The sequence below is a fragment of the Megalops cyprinoides genome, chromosome 6 (assembly GCF_013368585.1).
Source record: "Megalops cyprinoides isolate fMegCyp1 chromosome 6, fMegCyp1.pri, whole genome shotgun sequence".
Taxonomy (NCBI): Eukaryota; Metazoa; Chordata; class Actinopteri; order Elopiformes; family Megalopidae; genus Megalops; species Megalops cyprinoides.
Window position 1 is genome coordinate 6,714,351 of NC_050588.1, and position 21,339 is coordinate 6,735,689.

The 21,339-nt window shown below is 43.7% G+C and overlaps 2 protein-coding genes across 2 annotated transcripts; both read right to left on the reverse strand.

Moving 5' to 3' along the window:
• Positions 1 to 4,243: 4,243 nt before the first annotated feature.
• On the reverse strand, positions 4,244 to 11,674 carry tbc1d25 (TBC1 domain family, member 25). The gene is made up of 7 exons (XM_036531202.1): positions 11,461 to 11,674; positions 9,915 to 10,024; positions 9,654 to 9,808; positions 8,760 to 8,887; positions 8,196 to 8,384; positions 6,981 to 7,256; positions 4,244 to 6,744 (listed from the first exon to the last, which is right to left on the reverse strand). Exons 1-7 carry the CDS (start codon positions 11,503 to 11,505, stop codon positions 5,002 to 5,004), a joined length of 2,646 nt encoding a protein of 881 aa, XP_036387095.1. The 5' UTR covers positions 11,506 to 11,674; the 3' UTR covers positions 4,244 to 5,001.
• A 1,494-nt stretch (positions 11,675 to 13,168) lies between these two features.
• On the reverse strand, positions 13,169 to 18,311 carry fkbpl (FKBP prolyl isomerase like). Its single transcript, XM_036532271.1, has 3 exons — positions 18,271 to 18,311; positions 14,638 to 15,036; positions 13,169 to 14,077 (listed from the first exon to the last, which is right to left on the reverse strand). The coding sequence occupies exons 2-3, from the start codon at positions 15,022 to 15,024 to the stop codon at positions 13,187 to 13,189; spliced, it is 1,278 nt and encodes a 425-aa protein (XP_036388164.1). The 5' UTR covers positions 15,025 to 15,036; positions 18,271 to 18,311; the 3' UTR covers positions 13,169 to 13,186.
• Positions 18,312 to 21,339: the final 3,028 nt, after the last annotated feature.

The following is a 21,339-nucleotide window of genomic DNA, read 5'->3' on the forward strand; positions in this document are numbered from 1 at the left end:
CTGGCATCCTGGCAAAAACGGTATGTACCAAATGACTGAAATTGTGAAAGCCCCAACTAATTCTAAATACCTGTCTCCACATCAAACTAGTTACATTCAAACCTTCTGTCATGTACATTCGTCCCTCTTCTTACCGTCAGCAGTTCACCTTTTCATGCTTACCTGGAAAAGGAGTCTGCCTGTATGTGTGATTATGTTACAGCAAAATAAACAAGCTGGGGCTTTGCAATGCAAATAGTATGCAGGCCACAACAGAGCTTACTGAAGTCTATCAAAATACACTGGTCAAGTGGCACAACATGAAAAGGTCACAGGAGCTGAGGGTGCTTCACCACAGCACGTAGCTCCATCCCCCATATCCTCTTGCTTTTGAACCACTGACTGATGTAAGGACCTGGACTGCTGAAATTCCACATTACACCCAGGACAAGAATTGCTATGTCCAGCCAATTAATGCAACGGCATAGGCAAACCAAAAACAAGAGCAGCATGCAGCTCTACCATCAATACAGCCAAATATACTGGCCCCAGCACAGGTATTTCCTATTCCTGTTCCAAGCGTCATTGGTGGACAATTGCTTCATTGAAGCCCCGTTTGTATTTAGAAGTGTTGCCATACTTCCAAACGACTTCAGTTCAAACTGTAAACCTCCGTTGTCCTCATGAATCAATCATACACAAGAAAGGTAGTGACCAACACTTGCATATAGTGTGGTCAATTTAGAACTCAGAAAACTAGGCAAAGCCACTACAAAGTCAAAGACTATTGCCCAAAAACTGAGTCACTTTCAAAGCATGACTGGATAGTGTAGATGAAACAACAAGCTGTAGAATGTAGATGCTAGAAAGAAAGTAGAAGGGGGAACCATAGGAACATGTATGAGATCAGATAACCGAATTTCATAACTGTACATCTACCTCAAGTTATTAAGATTTTAAATAAATTTCCAGTTGTCGTTACACATTGAATACCTCATTTGATCATATATTTTAACTTTTAATCTTTTAACACAAAATATGTTTAGGATATTGTTTAGAAATGTTTTGGTCATTCAAACCTAGTACATGAAAATGTGCTCAGTGTAACAATAATATTTGACACAGGGTAAAAACCAATGGCTTTTTGTTTAACATGTCTGGGTCTGTTGTAAAGTGTGTGTGTATTGTGTGTCTGTGTCTGTGTCTGTGTCTGTTTGTCTCTCTTTGTAATTTTTTCTTGATTCATTATGTAGGGTTTTATAACCAAAGAAATCAGTTTTTTGTTGGAAGGCAACACGCTTCTCCCTAAGTTTTTTTTTATTTGACTTCAAATATTTAAACCATTTTGATGAAATTGTTGTGATAATCATTCTCATTGTTTTAATCTAAACAATAGTTATTTGCTATTATTTGCACCAATACTCATTTACCCAAATTTTGTTTTACCTATCTGTATCACCAGATGCGTGACCATTATTAAGCGTTACCCTAAGTTATGTATTTTAATAACTGCTGTACTGTATAGACACCCAGACATTTTTAAAAATGTAGGTCTGTTTTCAAATCAATATTTACAAATGGAGCCAAATATTTAGATGTTGATGTCAGGATGCATAAATAACTTAGTGTTTATTATATTTAGTTATGTTTTTATAGTCTCTCATCAAGCCAGCAAGGTACACAATACAGTACAGACATTCAACTGGCCAAGGATATTGAAAAGAAGTGCCTCTTCCAGATTGAGACTGCCCATCACTGACAAGACGGAAAAATATTTAGACCACTGCTTTGCACTCTTTTTAGACAATCCAGCTATTTGTATCCCTCTCACTACTAGTCTCTGGACATGATCCAGGCTTCTGAAAATAAAGACCAGTAACTGGTATTTCTAGCCTGAGATACTGTTTCCAATAACCTGTAATTGAGCAGTTTTGATAGGCATGCTTCCTCTGATGTTAAGTCAAAAGCACAGCCACCTCCAATACAAAAACTTTCCCATGTTCTTCATCAACTACAATAATACCCAGTGTGTCAGTAATGTTAGCAAATACCTCACAATCATTGCATCATTTGAACATGCATAGCTTGACCAAAAATAGACAACTATATACTATATATAATATATATATAAACTATATATTTATAGACAACTGTTGATGGCTGGAAGGTAGATGTTAGGTCAACAATATGGCCATGCCTGGCAGTGTAGAGCCCTTAATACGCATGACAGCCAATTGACATGTGGGACATGGATTCAGTTCTCTCCTTGAGTTGGCAATTAGCACACAACTGTTTAATAAGGGGATGAGCACACTCTGATGAAGTCTGTATGAAATGGCCCACCAAGGTGTTCAAAGGTCTGGTCATAAGCACAGCCTGAGCAAAACCTGCTTGTAATAAATTTTATTGTCCTAAAAATACATAATTAATTTACCAAGCGGTGTGCGTTCCCTGCGAATATATTAAAACACACACGCCACAAAATTTTCTTTATATTCTGAAATTCTTGCAATCTCACAATCTCCAAAACAGTTGTCAAAATAAAAAAAAAAAGTCTTGTCAAAACTGTGATGTCTGAGAAATGCATCTAGTGATATTTACATATTTTGGCCGAGTTATGCATCTTGTGCTTTTGATAGACAAAAACAATCCTATCAACCACATAATTGAGAACACAATTTCAGTACTACCGGAATGGTTTTGCCTTTTGATCGCAACAGAACTGTTTTGGAAATGCTGAATGGGTATTCCACACATGTGCCTCAAATTTGTATGCACACAAAAAAAGCACTTCTGTAAGTGGATCAATCCAGAGATCATGTGAAATAATGACTGAACAGTTTTATTGTAATGACTTTATTTACATTAATATTCACATTCCATTTACACATACAATTCTGTGAATAACTGCAAGGCTTCCTCAACTGCTTTAGTGATCCATTTGGTTTTTGTGTTGACTTTTTTTAATGAGTGCTGATACTTTCTGCCACTATAACAACACACAGACTTCATACAACCACCGACTGCCAAGAGTGCCAATAGTTCCGGCCAATTTAAGCTGTGTAACGTGAACAAATGACTGTCAATAAAAGGTCACCCTCAAAGGTGTCTTTATTCTACAAATACTCTCATTGCTTGCATTGAAGTAGAGACACAGGAAACAGGTATAAATATTCAAGTCCACTGTAAAAAAAAAGAAAAAAAGAAAAATAAAGGCCTATGGTAGCTCAAGTTTAAGAATGGCACATGTAAAATATAAGCATGTGGAGAGAAGAGGACAGCAGGACCCCAATCCTCTGACTAAATCATGTTTTTCTCTTCAAGTTTGTGCTGCTTTAAACGCCCTTTCTCCACTTGTCTGCCACATTTCTGCACCTCCTTCCCTCAGCTGAAGGGGCATAAAAATAGACCGGGACATCACAGGATCATTGTCAAGTTCTGTACAGCAGTTCTCGCTCAGTAGCCAAAAAGAGAGGATGTCTGAGCAAAAGGTCCATCTTTAAGACAGGATAAAAGCATGTTATATTAAATCCAGTGAGTTTGTGACTGACTGTACAACAAGAGCATCCAGTTCAACGTGTTATGTCACATCTTCAACCCTCGTCCATTCTTCAAATCACAAAAGCAAGACTGGATGGTACAATCTTTTTGCATTAGCTCCAAGGGAAAATGCTGACAAAAAATTTGCATTAATGTATGCTCCATGTCTTTATTTTGAAGAATACCAAAAATGGCTCCTTTTGTTCAACTGGGGTAAGACTCCAGTGTGCTTTTAATTAAATCTGAAAATGTGTAAAGGACTCATTTAAAAAGGGTGTTCTTAAACTGAGGAGTCATGCTGAAGTTAGTGCTGAAAAGGATTTGTAACACCACCTCTGCATGCTCAGCTGAGAAGAGCAAAGTGCCACAATGGTTGATGTATACTGATGATTTAAAATGAAGTAACGAGGCACTTCATTAAAACACAAAGGTATTCAAAATACAATTATATTATAATTGTAGTCATGATTTACTTGAAACATTATAGAAATTCTGTAAAAAGAAGCCTGCACACCTCTTCCCACAGCCCATACATTTGGATGTCTTTGGAAAGAAGTTGACCAAACAAAATTCAAAGCTCAATGTAATTCCATAGGTACATACTAAACATGAAGACAAACCAATTATTTATCTTTCTGAAAATAAAAAGTATGCAAAAGAACTCCAAATAATCCACTTGCAACATGAGATGGTTGTCTTGAGTAAGCAGGAAAAATGAACACACACACACACACACACACACAAACCTATATGAACTACTGAATTAAGTCCATCCTGGATGAGAAGAAAACATCCCTAATGTAGTGTATTCCTCTTGACCATTATGTATTCATATTCAGAAAGTGATGTGCAGTTGTACAAAATTCTGTGACTTCTACTAATGGGCTCATCAACGTTATATTGAGTAGCACATCAGTCTCACATACAGAAAGCGTTTTCCCTTAGTTCCTACCCCTCTGAGGCTTAACTTCAGAGGACCACAGTTTAGTCCCAGATGTTTTTAACCAAAACAACGGGGTCATTTGGATGTGTGGAGAGAAATGGAGGAACTGATAGCATCCCTTATGACACTGGATCTTTGGTCAAGCCTCAGCTTTTGGTTGTCATGTATGGAGACCACAGACGAATGCCTCATTGCTTGGACTGGCTGTGTGCACAAGGCATTTGGCTTCAGACTGTTCCATTTCTGTTCGAGTGTTCGTTTGATGAGGAATTTGGCCCCGCTATCTCACAGTAGAGGAGAGCGCAACTGAAGGCTTAGGATGACTTTGAAGGCATAGCTTCAGAACGTCTGGACTGCAAACTGAAGGAGGAGGCTGAAATCTGCATTATTTGCTCAAATTGCAGGGGTTTAAACGAGACTTGGAACACGAATGGAGCAATAAATGAGAGAAGGCTCAAGGAGAAGAAAGTGTATTGAAGAGAAAAGGCAATACAGGGAGTCACACAGGTGTCTGCATGTGTGAGGGATGACAGAAGAGGTCAGGAGGAGTGAGGGGGCAGAGGGAAGGAAGGAAGGGAGGGGATGGTGTTAGCCAGGTTGTAGGTGGAATTGGGGGAAGTTGATTCCGGGGAAGACTGAGTTGGGGGAGAATGTGGCCTGGTCGAGGGGGTGTGGGCGGCCGTGCCAGCCGTGGCGGGGGAGTCCGAGCTGACCTCGTCCCCCTCCTCCGAGTCCCAGACCTCGCTCTGCAGGTAGTCCGCGAACAGGGCCTTGGCACGCTGGAGCACGCGCCCGAGGTTGTGCCGGCGGACCAGCCGGTCAAAGTGCATGGCCAGTTCGTTGTAATCGAAGTTGTTCTTCATAATGTGGTCGCGGTGCTCCAGCAGGATTGACAGGCACAGGAACAGCATGAAGGGGTTTCCCTTGCCAAACTCCTGCGGAGGTGGCAGGGAGACTGGTTTGTTAGCATCCAAGTTGGATGGGGAGATGGCAGGTTTTGCGCCTGGGGAGGGGAGATTGCTGGAAGGGGGTTTGCTGGTCGCACCGACAGGAGGAGAAGAAGCCCTGCCAAAGGACAGGATAGGGGAGGAGAGCAGAGAGCGACTGGGGGCATTGGTAACGGATGGAGACGAAAGGCAAGGCTTGGCTGTGGGCGTGGCCGGGGACATGGCCCCAATCTCATTGGGCACTGACGGAGATGAGACGTGTCTTCCAGTGGGTGTGGCCGGGGATTCCGCCCTCCCGTTGATGGATGAAAAAGAGGATGTGGGTTTTGATGTGGGCGTGGCCAGGGATGGCAATCTCCAATTGGGTAGTGAGGGAGGGGAAGCCACTGCGGATGGAGTGGAGCCGGTTTTCCAGTTTGGAAGGCAGGGAGGGAAAGTGGAGTCTGGGGATGCTGTGTGCCCATTGGGGGACCTTCTCCCACCAGCCACTGGGGCAGAATGCTCATCTTCTGGGCTGATGAGGGGTTCCTTCTCTCCTTGGTCGTCCTCACTGTCCTCTGTAGGCTGCCGAGCCAGCGGACTTGATACAGGACATGAGGCTTGCGGAGGTGGCGGTGACAACGGAGGCTCTTTCTCCTCCAAGTCAAAACTGTCTCCATTATGGGCGCTGTAGTATTTAAACTCACCAAAACTGGGCTGCTTACAGAAAGGGTGCACCGCGACGCCTTCTTCGCACCTGCCGTTCACCCCACCTCCCCCTACCCCCAAATCCTCAATCTCACGACCCCCTTCTCCTTCCCCCCGGGGCCGCTCCTCCACCTTCTCCTCCTCCCCCACGCCGAGCACCCTCCCCCCGTCCGCCTCTTCCCGCGACGGCCTCAGCATGTGCCGCCTCCGCTGCCTCCCCTTCTGCTCGCTCTCCATTCCCGCCCCGGCCTCCACGCCAGCGCCCTCCTTGTCCGCCTCTAGCGGGGGGCCCAGGAGCTCCACCTCGGTCTCGGGGGGGTCAGGGGGCAGGGAGCTCCAGGTGACCTCCAGCATCCTCAGGGCATCCTCAAAGGCAAACTCGCGTTTGAGCTCCAGCAGGATCCAGCGGTAGCAGAAGAACAGGTCGTCAGCTCCCCGGGACACCAGGTAGGCGTAGAACTCTGGGTCGGAGTAGCGCAGCAGCAGCTTGAGGTGCTGGAACTTGACGGACATGAGTTGGCCGTCGGGGCGGAAGTTGCCCTCGAGCCGCTTCATGATGCCGCAGAAGCAGATGAATGCATGGGCCTCGTTGTCCATGACTGCCAGGATTGGGGAGGCAATGTCACTCATGCCCTGGCAGTACGACACCTGGGGACAGGACGGGAGAAAGACCTAATCAGTTGTAAAGGTTTCAAATTTAATGAGCATCTGAGCACAATGACCACAATAATGATACTGAAACTTAAGATTACCCAAGCAATTCATTAGAAATTAGCAGATGTACAATGAGTTCCTAACCTGATGATATCACTATATCCTACCTCATAGGAACGGTGAATGTGGCTGCCTGCAAAGACAGAAGGAAATGTGTGTCATTGATGTACCTGTGGGTGCGTAATGGCGTAAGTGGTGAGCAGGTCGGTCAGGGCGGTCAGGTGCGGGCTGTCCTCAGAGCCAGCGTAGTAGGGATGAGCTCGGTCCGTTCTCAGCACATCCTTCAACACATTGCCTCTGATGAACTCCAGGTCCTCTGGGCTCACCCGGGCTAACCACTCCCCCTTCAGCTGGTCATATTCCCTGGTTTTCCTTTTCATATAGTCCATCCTCTCCTGGCCAGTCAACCCATCGGGATACACGTTCAGAAGGTACCGCCACACCACCTGGTAAGAGACAGCAGGGTGTAGTGTGTCATTAGCAGGTTAACTGTAACCTAACATTTTTATACTGAATTAGTTTGGGTCAGGCAGAGTCATCCTTGACATGCAAGCACATTTTCTCTCTAATCATAATACAATATCAAAAACTGACTGAAGAGAAGCAGCAGCTAGGACTAACTATGTTCATGTAGGTTTGTAGAATGACAGCAGGAAGCCAAAGCCCTTCCATGTTCCTCTCAACCCTGCTTCACTTGTATGTACAAATCACTCCCTCACAGAATTGGCTGGTGGGTTGCAATATGAATGGGCATATCTCAGAAACACACACACAGATTAGAGCTGCCTTCTTACATGTTCCAGCAGGAAGCAGTTGGGAGGAATACACATTCTTGCTGAGTTCAACTGTTCAACCATTTGACAAGATTCTTAAACACAAAGAGGGGGTGACATCACCCTTGAGGATAATTCCAGCAATCCATAAAGAGATAGTGGGAAGCCACCACTGCTGGCTGAAATCTCTTCATCAGACTTTGGAATTTCTTGCTGGCAGTCATTGATCTTTAAAAGCTGTGAGCACCCAGGTGTTCTCAAATCCTTCTAAAACACATTAGTTCATGCAGCTTCTAAACAGCTTTTGAATCTGCAGCCCACATGTCTGGCTGGGCCTTTCAAATGTAGTTGAATTTACTTTAGCAAATAAGGAACACAAACAGTGATATTTAGCTTCAGTTCACAGAATGGGCTGTGGAAATTCACTAACATTTTCTGTGAAGGGGTTATGACACAGGAATCACCACCATTGGCTTGTTGACCATCTAGCTCCATTCAGCTTTTGTTTCTGATTAATGTAGCCTATTTTCTAGTAACAAATAGCTTTCAATTATGTTCATTTGGGGGGTTTAAGCTATACTCCCCTCCCATAGACTTTCCCCTTGGCCTCACCTTGCGCAGTGAAGGCTCCACCCCTCCGTGGTAGATGCGCAGCCTCAGCTCCTCCGGCCGGGTCAGCTGCCCCTGGCTGTTGAGGTAGCTGTGGAACTCGGCGTCGCTCAGCGGCGGCTTGAACGGCTTCACCTCCTCCCCGTATGTCCAGCTCAGTGCCTGCTGCACTCTGGACAGCGTTCGGCCCACCTGGACGGAGACCGAGAGAGAATGAAAGAGACTGCATAATGACACTGTCCACAGGCTGGACCAACTGTGGTACTCGGGGGGGGGGGGGGGGGGGGGGGGGGGGGTGGACACTGCTATCTTGAAGAATCAGTTGGATAAAGAAAATGGGGGTGGCAGTGTAACACAGCGGTCAAGGAGCAGGACTCGTAACTGAAAGGTTGCCGGTTCAAGGTACTACCCACTGGGGCATTGCTGCTACCCCTGGACAAGGTATTTAACCCACAATTGCCTCAGTAAATATCCAGCTGTATAAATGGATAACATCGTCAAAAACTGTAACTGATGTAAGTCGCCCTGGATAAGTCTGCTAAGTGACTATGATGATAAAGAGCTCACCTGCGACAGCAGTGACTGTGTGAACGGGAGAGCGGCAGCTGCCAGAGACCTCCCTTTCTCCCCGGGCAGCAGGTCTGAGCTGATCACATCTTTGGGACTGATTATATCCCAGTCCTCCAGCACTGGGCCTAACAAACACAAGAAACCAACCACAGCGTTAGCCAGATCACCAACATGACATAGAGTTGCTGGCCATTTGGTCATTGGTCACTCACAATCACACCAGCAAATATCTTGGCTTTTATCTCCACCTCTTAAGTCTGTGGCCTCCTGTCTCTGTGCTCAGTTTCTATCATACTCATTCCCTGGTCCATTTCCCCTTGGGTGAGTTTCACTTCCCAGAGTTCCATTTTAACTTTTCTACTACTTGGCCTGACAATACTAGTTGGTAGCTTTCCATTTAAGCTTACAGCTGCAAGTGGCAACAGAAGAGATGGGTCTGCATCTTTCAACCACTGTAAAATTTGCCAATCTGACATTGCAATGTGTACCGCAAAACATTCGCTCCAAATGTACGTACAAAAGTACTGTGCACAGGCTGTCTAAAGTTGAGCCTTATCTGTGTAGTCTGCTACTACAATGTGGTAAAGATACAACATGTAAAAACAGTGTGCAGTTTGCATTGTTCATATCTACCAAAAGGCAACATTTTCCAAATTGGCATTAAGGACAAATTCCAGACTACTGGCAAAACTGGAAAAAATACATTCTGGCAAAACTACTGATATTATAACTCCCCAATTAATGTGAAAGTAATGGCAGCAAACTGGGGGCGATACTACACTGCTGGCAGCTGGTGTGACATGAATACAGTGGAAGATATACAAAACTGAACTAGAGCATGTACTACAAGAATTATATGTGAAAGCCAATTGGCAGCTGAAGCTTTCATACTGTCTTCAGAAGGCTTGATGTCCATCTTCAGCTGCAAATAGGGCTTTGCTGCACTGACGAACGCTGCATCTAAGTCCCAATCGGAGAGGAGAGACAGGTAGACCTCCACACCCCCACGGTCCCGGGAGAGATAACTGATGCCAAAGTTGCGCTTCCTGGCAGAGGAAGACAAGGAGAGAAAATTGAAGCAGGGGAGCCATATGGGGCCAAGGTAATGTGTAAATGGCTCTTAATTCCTTCCTGCTCCCCCTACTCGCTCACCCGTTTAACTCGAAGGCTCGGACCAGGATGTGCTGCAGCACCTCCAGTGATGTGATCTGGGGGTCAACCGCGAAAGAGCGGAACTCTGCAGGCAAGAGCCCCTCGGACTTCTGATTCAGAGGGAAAAGAATTAAGAGTTTCACGCCGTTAAGGCACATCCACAGTAAACTGACACTGTATGCGAGTGGGTAAAGTACATGTTCAAGGCCATGTTCACACAAACATGTTTGCTGCAATGTGCCTCTAATCTGTGAGCTCTGTGGCACATCCAAACACCTTCAGTCATCAGTGGCAAAGAACACGCTATCTCTTTGTAAAACTTGAAGACTGGGCTTCAGAGTCGCAAACAACAGACCTTCAAATCACCCATTGAATCTAATCAATCTAAAACTCTCCACAAGTATTGCATTTGGCTTGTGTTGTCAATTAAATAATTGCCACCAATTGTCTGTATTCAAAACTCACAACACTTTCAAAACTGTGCAACAAGGCTATGAAAATAAAGAATAAAATGCAACAGAAGAGAAATATACAACAGAAGAGAAAACCCTGGATATGGAGTGTTCTTCAGTAAGCTCAGCTGAGCTCTTCAGTAATACTAGGGTAGTATGGTTAGTAGAGAGAAAGGGGTGGCAGTTAGCTAAAGACAGATACATAGGTTTCCGAGTGTTACACAAGTTTATGCCACAAGGAACATGGTAAATAGAAGGTGTTACATTCAGAGATTGCTTCATATTTGTTATGCGTTCTATAGTTTCCTTGGTATGTGTATAGAATATCAGTAAAAAAACACATTTTGCGAGCTAACTTTCGTCAACAGCAGAGTAACAGCTGGCATCAGGATTCATCTAACGTTAGCAGTCCAAAAATCAAAACACAAGAACTCTTCCGCCGAGGTAGCTAAACACATTAATGTGGAATGAGGCAATTCAGTTTTTTCCCGGATGACTAACAGCTAACTAGCTCTAGAATACAGCATGTCATCTCAGCTAACAAGCAACCTAAACCTACCTTTATTTCCACCAGCGAGCTAGTGTATACCTGGCTGGTTAGCTAGTTTTGTTTTATACTGTTTATTTAGCTAACTAAATAAGCTAACTATCTAACTAGCCAGCCAGCCTCGAGCCAGCCCCATAACGCCGACATGGCAGCGTCAGGATAAATAAAACAGACAGCCACGTAATTTACCCGGCTTTCTGCTGCTGTGTGCAGCTGGCAAACTCGTTTGTTAACGTTAGTTACCTGCTGACAATGGCAAGCGCTGGTATTAGCTTAGCCTAGGCGTGTTTGTTTGCATAGCTATCAAGCTAATTTATGACAGCTAACGTTAGCCATATCACAAGATCAAACATCCACATATGGAGGAAACAACCGAAAGCGGAATATCGACGACTATGCACAGAATTTTGTAATCCGGTATCAAAGCTGTCATATTGTAGACGCGGAATGAATGACTTGTGGCTAAGTCTCTAACAGCGGTACAGTTTATAACCAAACATCTACAGCTAGCTTAGCTATCGACAGCCATATAGCAAAAAATTCTCACCTTGACTCTGACACGAACTACCCCCCTCTCCTCCTCAGCTGCCATGGCGATGAGTCCGACTTGACTCGCTTGATTATTTTCCCCAGATTTTTAAAATTTCCCTGTCTATCCTGTTCTATTATACAAAGAAATGACTGAACATAATGTTTATTCCATTTTCTGTACAGCTGTTTTTGTCTCCGCCTGCCGCCCAACTCGCCATCGCTTCACAGGATGTCACGTCATCATCTGCATTACATCATCCACGGTTGCTGTAGCAAAGATGAATAAAGCCAAGAAAAGGTATTCTCCTATTTTAGCTCTAGGTTGTAGACAGCCTTGAGCTATAAGAGCTATTCCTCACAATTAAAAGAATCCAAGCATTTTCTAGGCCGTTTTTAAGAAGAGCAAATATAAAACTAATGAAATTGTTGGTAACATTCTTTAGGATTGTGGAAGTAGGCCATACTGATTGTACTCAGAGGTGCTGTAATTGAAATGTTGTCTGTTGTGCAGTGTTTAAGCTTCAGTGCAATACTCATGAAATTGCATCACTTATGTTTGTCCATAAACACTTCAGCAATTGACAGCTTCTGCCAAATTGATTTTTTTTTTTTTTGCAATTTGGAATTTGTAAATTGCTTAAATGATGTCCACACATGTCCTACCATCATTCAGGATTTTTTGAATCCGGATTTTAGGTGAAACAATATGAACAGCATATGACAATCAGTTTGTAGTTTTTTGTACAATGCAAATGAGTAAATATTCAGTTGGGTTGGTCATTGTCAATTTCAGCATAGGTATTCTGACCATGGCTTTTAACACTGTCAATTTTTATTGAAATACATGAAAAATAGTAGAGCCAACACAGAAGATGGACTCTGACTGTTCTAGGTTAAGAAGAGTAATACTCACCATTGCTTAGCCCAGAGAATGGCTGCAGAAACACCTCATACTCAGACTTCATGATTTGCCTGTCACAGATGTCTGGTTTGAGAATGAATTACCACCCCAGACTCTTGGAGCGATTTATTCTGATTCAGGGAATCAACACATTGTACAATGTGTCCTGTGGATAAACTTCCTTGATAAAAACCAAACAGGTAAGTTGTATGCTCCACTTGTATTTCTGCTGTATTTTACTGAGCTGAATAAAGACAGTTGCATTTTTGAAGGCCCCCAACTTGGTGCATGTGAAGGTTCTGACAAGTGTATTTATTAAACCAAAGGAAAGTACACACAATTGTCACAATGTGCAGTATACTGCCATTTTCAGTATAAAGTGTCCCCGCTGACTGTGGGGTCTGGGTTGATGAAACAACCTTTAATGTCCTTCTTTGAACAGGGGTGAACCATGACATGGAACATTTACTGCACTGTGGTAGTGTGTTAATAGAGCAGCTGAAGGGGTTCCATGTGTTGTAGCAGGGGAGGCAGCTCCAGAATGCATTTCAAAATGGACATTACATATATTTCAGAGCATAAAATTAACATTCACAGTGAACAATTCAAGAAACCATGTATTTGACAATCAGTGTTATTTTAGTGTCATCAGTTCTAACAGAGCCACAACTCTAACAGGACCACATGACAACCATTAGCCCTTTCCTAGAACTTGTGGATCTGATTTTTGTTCCAGCTCAACACAGTTACCCTGGGCTGTTTTTGCACTACAAACACAGGTTGAGTATTGGCTGAACATCACATTTACTTCCAGTTGTGATCAGGCAGCAAAGACACAGCCCTAGGTGAACATCTTACTGAGTCGTTTGCCAAGTTTGCTGTCCAGGTCTCTCTCTCTAGCGTCCACTTCTCTTAGGGCCTTCAGGGCTGACGCAGACCCTGGCTGAAGCTCAAGGACCCTCTTAAGGGCGGCGCGGGCCATCGCTAGCTCCCCAATCTGAGAACAGGCCTGCCCAAGCCGGTACCAGGCCTTTACGCTGGTCGGGTCCAGCTCAGTGGCCTTAGAGCTGCTCCGTTGAGCTTTTGCCGGCTGGCCTAGTCTGAGCTGGCACAGGGAGAGGTTGGAGTGCAGTCCTGCTTTGACCGTGTTGTACTCCTCTTCAGACAGTGGGCACTCTTCTTCCGGGAATGTTTTCAGCATATTTTCAGGCACAGTCTTCTCACTCCTTGTCACAGAGTCCGTTACTTTGCTTGCCCCTTCCACACCTGTCCTGTTCCTCTGCTCCCCTTCCATTTCATCCTGTCCACCGCCATCTTGTCTGCTCTCCCCCTCTTCCTTTTCCTGAATCACTCCCTTCGTCTCACCCCCTTCCTCCTCTCCTCCTTTCTTCCCATGCTTTTCTCCTCCCTTCTCTCCTTTCAAAGTGATGAGCAGCTTGAGCGCCCGGCTGTAGCAGTCTGCCGCGCCCCACACGTCACCCTCCCGAAACCTCTGCCCTCCCCTCTCCCTGTGACCTTTCACCCAGGCCCACTTTCCCCCCGGGGTCATTTCCCACGATTCCCACCCAGGGGTGAAAGAGTGAAGCTCTACTACAAAACAAAGAGGGCTATCGTGAGGCCGCCCTTGAGCCGCCAACCCGTCTTTCGTGGGACACCGCTCCCCTGTGCCGCCACTTGGCTGAGCAAATCCAGGCTTGGGTTTGGAATCAGACTCCACAGCAGTAACTAGCAGCTGCAGGTTAAGAGGAAAATGGGTCATCACTGTTGACACACTTTTTATAAACATTATTTTGGACAGTGTGACTGCACAAGAAGCACCATCATAAGAGAGAGCTCTGGCTGTCGATGTGGGGATTATGTTTTATTCAAAATTAAGGCAATGCTGGCAGACTGTATGCTAAATAAAAATTACTGTCACAAGGCCAAACCTTTTCTATTATACGTTGAGTTTTTATCTCAACAGATGCCAGACAGCATCCTTCATGATAAGGCATAGAACTGAATAAGAGGTAATATTACTGGGAGAAAGGAAAACCTAACTGTAGATGACTGCCGTTATTGATAGTCTAATTTAAAAAGGCCATTTCAATAGCCTAATGTCAGTTTATTTAAATAGCTTTGGGCAGTAAAAGAATCCAAGGAACATCTACAAATGCCAAGAATCACTCATGAATGTATATCATGAAATGACAGACCAGAATGGATGTCTATCCCACACACTGAACTGTAGTTATGCGACGCAGACGTGCAATGCAAAAGAAATCAACAACTGATGTGCAGGAGTTTCCTCACCTCACACTTCTCCCCGGCCTTCATTCCTTCCACGCAGCCCTCGACGACGTCACACTGCCCCTCCCCGAGTCGCACGAAGGCCCACGCGTTCAGGGGAACCTGCAGCACCGAGGTCTGGGAGCGAGGGTAGGGGACGACTTGCGCCGAAGCGTCGGTCACCTCTCCGCAGGGCGAATCCTGCGTCTGCGTGTCCGGACATCGATCAGTTTTGGCCTGCACCCGAATTTTGCACAGCGAGCCCATTTTGGGGGTCTGATCCCCGACCCCCCTCTCTTGAGTTCTCCTCCTCAGGACCTTCCAGAGCCCCCCCGGGCAGACTGACACCCAGGACGTGACGGCGCTGTTGGAGTCACCTCCCTCCGCCTCCCACTCATGCACGGTCTTCATGGCTGGGAGAAGCTGGAAGGGTTAAGTTGAGAAAAGGGGTAAGAGATGCAAACAATTGCCACATCAACAAGTGATCACAGGTGTTTACACTACAAAGTACCAAAGATCTTGACGCATACAGTCAGTAGTAATTTGAGTTTATCCAGTTTGTTAACTGAGGGCTGCAATCCAGACAATTTTGCTAGGTATTGTGCCACTTGGGCTAAACACAGTGCTGCACTTTTGCCCTGATAGTGGCCATTTTGAGTTATATCAAGGTTGTTGTAATGGAGCAGGTACACGCTGAAATCTTACACTGGACTTTATTGTGATCAGAACTGCTCTTAGCGTCTATGAGCCTTTCTGGACTGTAACAGCCTATAACAGACAAATGACTGGTTGCCACTGCCAACAGCAGTTTCTTGCAGGACCACAATAAGCAGTACCGAGAGCCAAGGAATCAGGAAGACAGTGAAAAACCAAAGCACAAAATGAGGAAGAAACCACACTGGAGAGGAAGAGGATGAAGGACTTTTTTTTGCCAGTGAGTGACTTGCAACACCAACTGCTGTTTGAAAGCTTTATATAAATGTTTTCCTAATGAAGAAATGGAGAGAACACAAATTCTGGACCTCAGTGGTCATGCAATTAGAAATAGATGGTCAGCTGTCCTTTCCTGAGACCTTTTAATCAATATTAAAATATTAAGAATCATCCAGTTTCAATACAAGAGGATCTGTACAGCCAGTAATTAAACTATGAAGTATATGCTATTACCAAGCCAAGGCAAAACAAAATTCAACTAGTCTAACTTGTAAAAAAATCGATGTATACTGCATTAGTACATAAAACAAAATATCCATATTAGGAAAATTAAAATGAATATGAAATTGGTAAGTTTTTCTGCCCCCGTTTTCCTGACTACGAGGAACAAGGACACGCAGATGTTTTTGCTACATAAGACACGGTGGCGACAGGCTTTCATCAGTGTGTCACAGAGAGGAGGGCCTGCTAGCCGAAACATCTGCATCATTGTTCTTGTGCAGAACAAAAATAGAAGGAAAATGTAAACTCACTCATTTGAGTCAACCAGCTAGTAAAAGCGTTATTTAATTCTAGCCAGCCCTGAGAATACACTGGGCTCCAGACATCTGGCTTGCATGCTCTCCAATTAGTGGGACTTCAACTTAAAATGTTATGCTACATTTACTGCCTTGAAGCATTTTTGAGGGAAATAAACAAAATAAGACAATACAATATGAAGGCCTCCTCATTAGCCCAAATCTTCCCTCTAAACTGGGAAAACAGATTTTGGTATTGTTACAATGCTTCTTTCACTACACCAATTTCTTACTAATGTAAGTCACACCTTTTGTTCATTTATAAGTTCATCATTGTGTTTATATAATATTGTGAACATATTATTATGTAAGAGATTACACGTAAGAGTGTCTACGAAATGGCAATAATGTCATGTAACTGCTAGTCAGATAGATACAGGTATCCATGCTTCAGCATCTAAAGCTCAAAACGTGCTCAGAGATCTCAGAAATCCAACAATTAGTCCAAATTTCAAAAAAGAAAGTAGACAGGATAGTTCTCTCCATGTTCAGCAGTTTTCCTTCACTTTAGCTTGCAACATGCAGAAAATACCCAATGCGTTACTTCATTATTTACTTGACAGACTGTTATAAAGCGTTTTCACCCATTTATACTGGTAGATAGGTACCGTGGCAATCTGAGGTCCTTTGGTCAACTGGAAGCACACGCAAAGTCAAAAATTAGCACATTTTATTGATCTTTAACTCATCACAAGATCTGAAAAATAAGACCAAACCAGGACATTCCCTGATCTTTCAGCAAAGCCTTCCTCAAGGGACTGCTGGTTAAGTACCCCGCTCAAGAAAACAACAGCGGTGCCCCACCAGGGAACCCAACCGTTGACATTACAGCCTAATCCTGTTCAGTGGCCAGTGTGTTGTCAGGTGGCGCCGTACCTAACACTGATGTGTTGCAGCTGGCAAAGTACTCATTTGAAGAAGTAGGCCTAGCTTGATTTCAGTATTCTGATGGTAAATAGTCACTGTTGCAGTTGGCAGTATGATCGCCAGTTTCCTTGCACACATATTAACAGCCTATACAGAATAAAGAAAGCATTTATCATCATTTCTGGAAGTGGAAAAATATAGGATTTTGCATGAGTTCCATGAACTTATGTACATAGTCAATGTATGCCATTTGGCGGAGATAGTCAGGCCAGTGTGAATAACAATTCTTCTTCCCACAGAACATGATGGCTCTATCTGGCTTCACAAGTTTTAAGTTTCCATTTGTGCAAGATCTCACCATTTATATGCCACCTCTGCTGAACACTGTAAGCATGCCCTGTCCACGACAAGTACAAGGCATCGAACTGTACCTGGAGCTCCCAGTTTTTAATCCTGCCATCTACAGATGGTCATACGTGGTCACGGCCTTATACGTGTGGCTACATTCAAGAGCGCCCATACACGTGAGTGGAACATGCCTTACTGGAATCCCATGATCTGTAAACCATGGGAAGGCAGAATTGGAAGCGCCAGGACAAGGAAACCATGCAAGTGATGCAATTACTTTCATTGCTGATAGTTAGAGACGACCACGGTTGCATGGCACAATATCAAATAATGCTTAACGTCCATGTTATGAAAGATGGAATCGGAATTATTCTCACAGTTCATCAGGGGTAATCTGTGTGGTCTTCAAAAAAGAAAGATTCTTTAGGCTTGGCTACACTGGTCGATATAAAATTAATGAGATAAAGGACTGCATGCAAGTTCTCACTCCATGCCACAGCCCCAAGAACGTCACTTTGACAGCCAAGCCAACCATCACGTTAGCCTGCTTACTAGACATTTTACCTTGCATGAAACAGTAGGCAGATTCACAAGACAGCTAGCCAATCACGTAAGCAAGTCGGGAAACGGTAGGCTATGGAAAGAAATGAAATATTATTATTATAGCAACACGCCGCCACCCCTTGGTATGACGAAATGATCTGCATGTAGTAATGATTGCTAGCTAGCTAGTAGTATTCAATAGATTTTCAAAACTGTGGCTAACTGGTCATGTAGCAAGCTAGCTACCTATTCATGCAGCTAGCTGGCTAGCTAGTCAGCTTATTTTAAATAGCGGATGGTGACCGGTTCATTTCTCACAGCCATGAGCAGCCAACTAATGCTCAAAATATTCGTAATTTGCTACTTGAATTTGCAGAATCAGTCTTACCGCCCCTATGTCAGAACCGAACACATCCAAACCAGAAGTGCACTCCGACATCCAAAAGCAGTCACATTGTACTGGCGTTTTGATTGGTCACCTCCATATACAGCTCGGCTTTTCCATTGGTTCCTACAACGAGCAGGCGGGACTTTGAGAGGGAATATCCGTAATTGAACAAGTACAATTTCCTTGTATGAAGCGCAGCATGCATGCGCTGTGAAAAGATGGTTTAACTGTTGTGGCCAATTTGATGCGCTCCACCGCCTCTATCCCATGCACTCCTCATCAGAACCAAGGTCTCCAAATGGCCTAACCAAACTTGTGCTTCGTATATATTCACTACAAAGAAAAAACGAATTTTTTTCTTTGTAGTGAAAAAGAAAAAACCCATGCAGTTTACTGCGTTCACACGTAACGTTAATTACATTTAGCTGCTTAGCAGACATTTATCCAGAGCAACCTATATAAATAACATGTAAAAATTGTTACCTACCTGGCAACCTTTGCAATATGAGCCCTGCTCCTACCTACACTGCACTGCAGTTTCTCACTTGTTATGTACATGTCTTTGGGCTCATGAGTGCTTCAGTCAGTAAAAGGGCTTGTTCCAAGCACAGCCTGAATCCTACAACTAACCATAGCAATTTCAAGTCTGTAGTGTAGTGTGTCAGTAGTTGATAATGACTAGGAGTTCACAGGTGTTTGCAGTTGTAAAATAAATAAAATGTAATATTTTCTAAGGGCATCATTGGAGGGACAGCATTCAGCTGAGTCCATCAATACATTGCATCCAGTGATGCCACAATAGGCCTTTGCAACTGGAGGCATGGGGGTAACTGGACAGCCACATGGAAGGAGCCAGATTGGGTATTTGGCCTTGATCCCAGGGAAAACCCCATCCCCTTGATCCCCATTCTTTGGAAAAAAGTCCAAGAGATTGTTAATGACCTCAGCGAGTTAGGACTCTGGCCTGCTGTTTGCTCAGAAAGGCTGTATATATCTACAGTATGGATCTGTGATTCCCATAACTGTAGTGGCTCATTAGTTTTGTACTGGTTTACCCAATACCACTTACAGCAACAACTTAATTTTCTGATGTTTCCCATCCAAGCCCATCCCTGCTTAGCGCTATCCATTTTTAGCCAGAGAGCCTGCAGGGCATTGGGCCTATTGATAGAGTGGCATTAATGCATTACATTGTCCTAACCTGCCATCTGGTACTGTAGGTGGATGCAACCCAAACTCCAAAACTGCAACATCAAGGCCATTATAGCAAGTTTACAGATCAAAATATGGTATCTACATGCAAGTTAACCATTTTCAATGAACTTGGTTTCATTTTGCAGCCATTGTTTCACAGTAGTTGTCTCGGCTGAGATCATTCCGCATGGGACAAGAGTGTACTGAATGGTAAACTTATATTATGGTAGAGTGTTGAGGACAGAAATAGGCTGTAGAAACAGAAGTATTGGCATATATACATTATATTACAGTTCTGCTTTTGAAGACATTTCAGTTACACAACTGAGAAAAACTGAAATTTAGTATGATATCTAGCAAATATTCTATTATTTATGAATAGAACCAAGTATGGGGCAGGATATTTCCAATCAATTGCTTCATGAATGACCACCTTTGCACACATGTACACGCACGCACGCATGCACGCACAAAACCAACCAAACGAAACCTAAGCATTTGAAAATGTTGGGTAGCATTGACACTAGGTGGCAGTGTTAGACCAAAAGTACACTTCGACAGAACGAGAAAAATCTTGGCTTGCTACTGTCAGTACAGTGTAGATATTACAACAGAACATTGCTACTGATAAGGTAACGTTCTCATTTCAACAAATGAATACAAATTCAAGACAGGTGACAAGACGGATTTACTCAAGAAATGTTCCATAAAGAAGCAGACCTGAGGGAGGAAAGAATGATATAATACAGCACAAATCAACTGTTGTAAGCTACATTCATACAGTGTATACTGTAATATGAAGATGAGGGTAAATTAGGGTAGGAGACAACCATTTTAGCCATCTGACTTCAGTGAAACTGTATTCTTTTAGAGAAGTTCATTTTGATCTGCACACCTTATTAACCTGTAGGCTTAAGTGCAATCTATTTCTGTTGAATAATGTTCTTTTAGTATCATTCCCTCAGCAGCAACTTGTGGATGTGACTGTAGCCCCAAAGGACCATGCTGACAGCTGCTGTAGTCTTTGCATTATTCAAGCTTTTCACGCTGGTCTCTGAATTTCAGTCGGAGTTTCATTGTTTTTGTCTTGTTCTCCAGACATTTTTGCAGAACACAGTAAACCATCTCTAAAATTCAAGATGGCAGCTTAAACTGCATTTGGGGACTCAATAAAAGGCAGACATGTCTTGGTGGTGTAACCGAAAGAAAGGGAAGGAGGTGTAAGAAAGAAGAGCAGCACTGAACATGAAACTGGAATATAAAAGACAAACCTAAGGAACCAAAAAAAAAAACAGGAAGGTAAAATGAAGGTGGGGACAAAGAGAGGACAAAAAACCCACTGGGAATTGTAAGCCTGTAGGTCTCTCAACATTAGATTCCATTTGGTTCCTTACATTCTTTTCAAATGAATCTGACAGCAGTTCACACTTAAAGCATTCAGAGTACATTAAAGCAAGCTCTTTGATTTATTTTTTGTGATCCACATCAGCATTTGCTCAAGACTTTGTTAGTTTGCATTCAAAGCACTGAGACTTTTTTGTCCCTTTCAGCCTTGAAAAACACCACAGGTGAGCAAGATGAAGACAGGGACAGTAACAGGCAATACTAATGTGACAGTAATCTCTTTAGAGAGGACATAACTTCACCTGATATATAGGAAGTGCTGAAAGGGCCTATTATGATCCCTTTTTCAGGTGGCAGCTAGGCCCATGCCATATCATACATTTTACAGTCGAATTTTGCCTTCTGACACATACCCTTCCGAGGGAGAAGCAGACACAACTAGAGAAAATGGAGACTATGTTCTAATGACAGGAAAGTTTATCCTCAGGTCTGAATTGGTGGTAAACGGGTTTGAAGGGTTCATTGTGTGCC

Bases quoted from the DNA above. Each gene is read 5' to 3' on its own strand.
- tbc1d25 (XM_036531202.1), bottom strand. From the start codon at position 11,505: ATGGCAGCTGAGGAGGAGAGGGGGGTAGTTCGTGTCAGAGTCAAG. The intron at 8,888-9,653 runs GTATGAAAGCTT...TGTGTTTGTTAG, and splicing joins CATCAAGCCTTCTGAAGACA to GCCCAGTGCTGGAGGACTGG. The intron at 8,385-8,759 runs GTGAGCTCTTTA...GTCTCCGTCCAG, and splicing joins CACAGTCACTGCTGTCGCAG to GTGGGCCGAACGCTGTCCAG.
- fkbpl (XM_036532271.1), bottom strand. From the start codon at position 15,024: ATGAAGACCGTGCATGAGTGGGAGGCGGAGGGAGGTGACTCCAACAGC. The intron at 14,078-14,637 runs GTGAGGAAACTC...CTTAACCTGCAG, and splicing joins AGGCCGGGGAGAAGTGTGAG to CTGCTAGTTACTGCTGTGGA.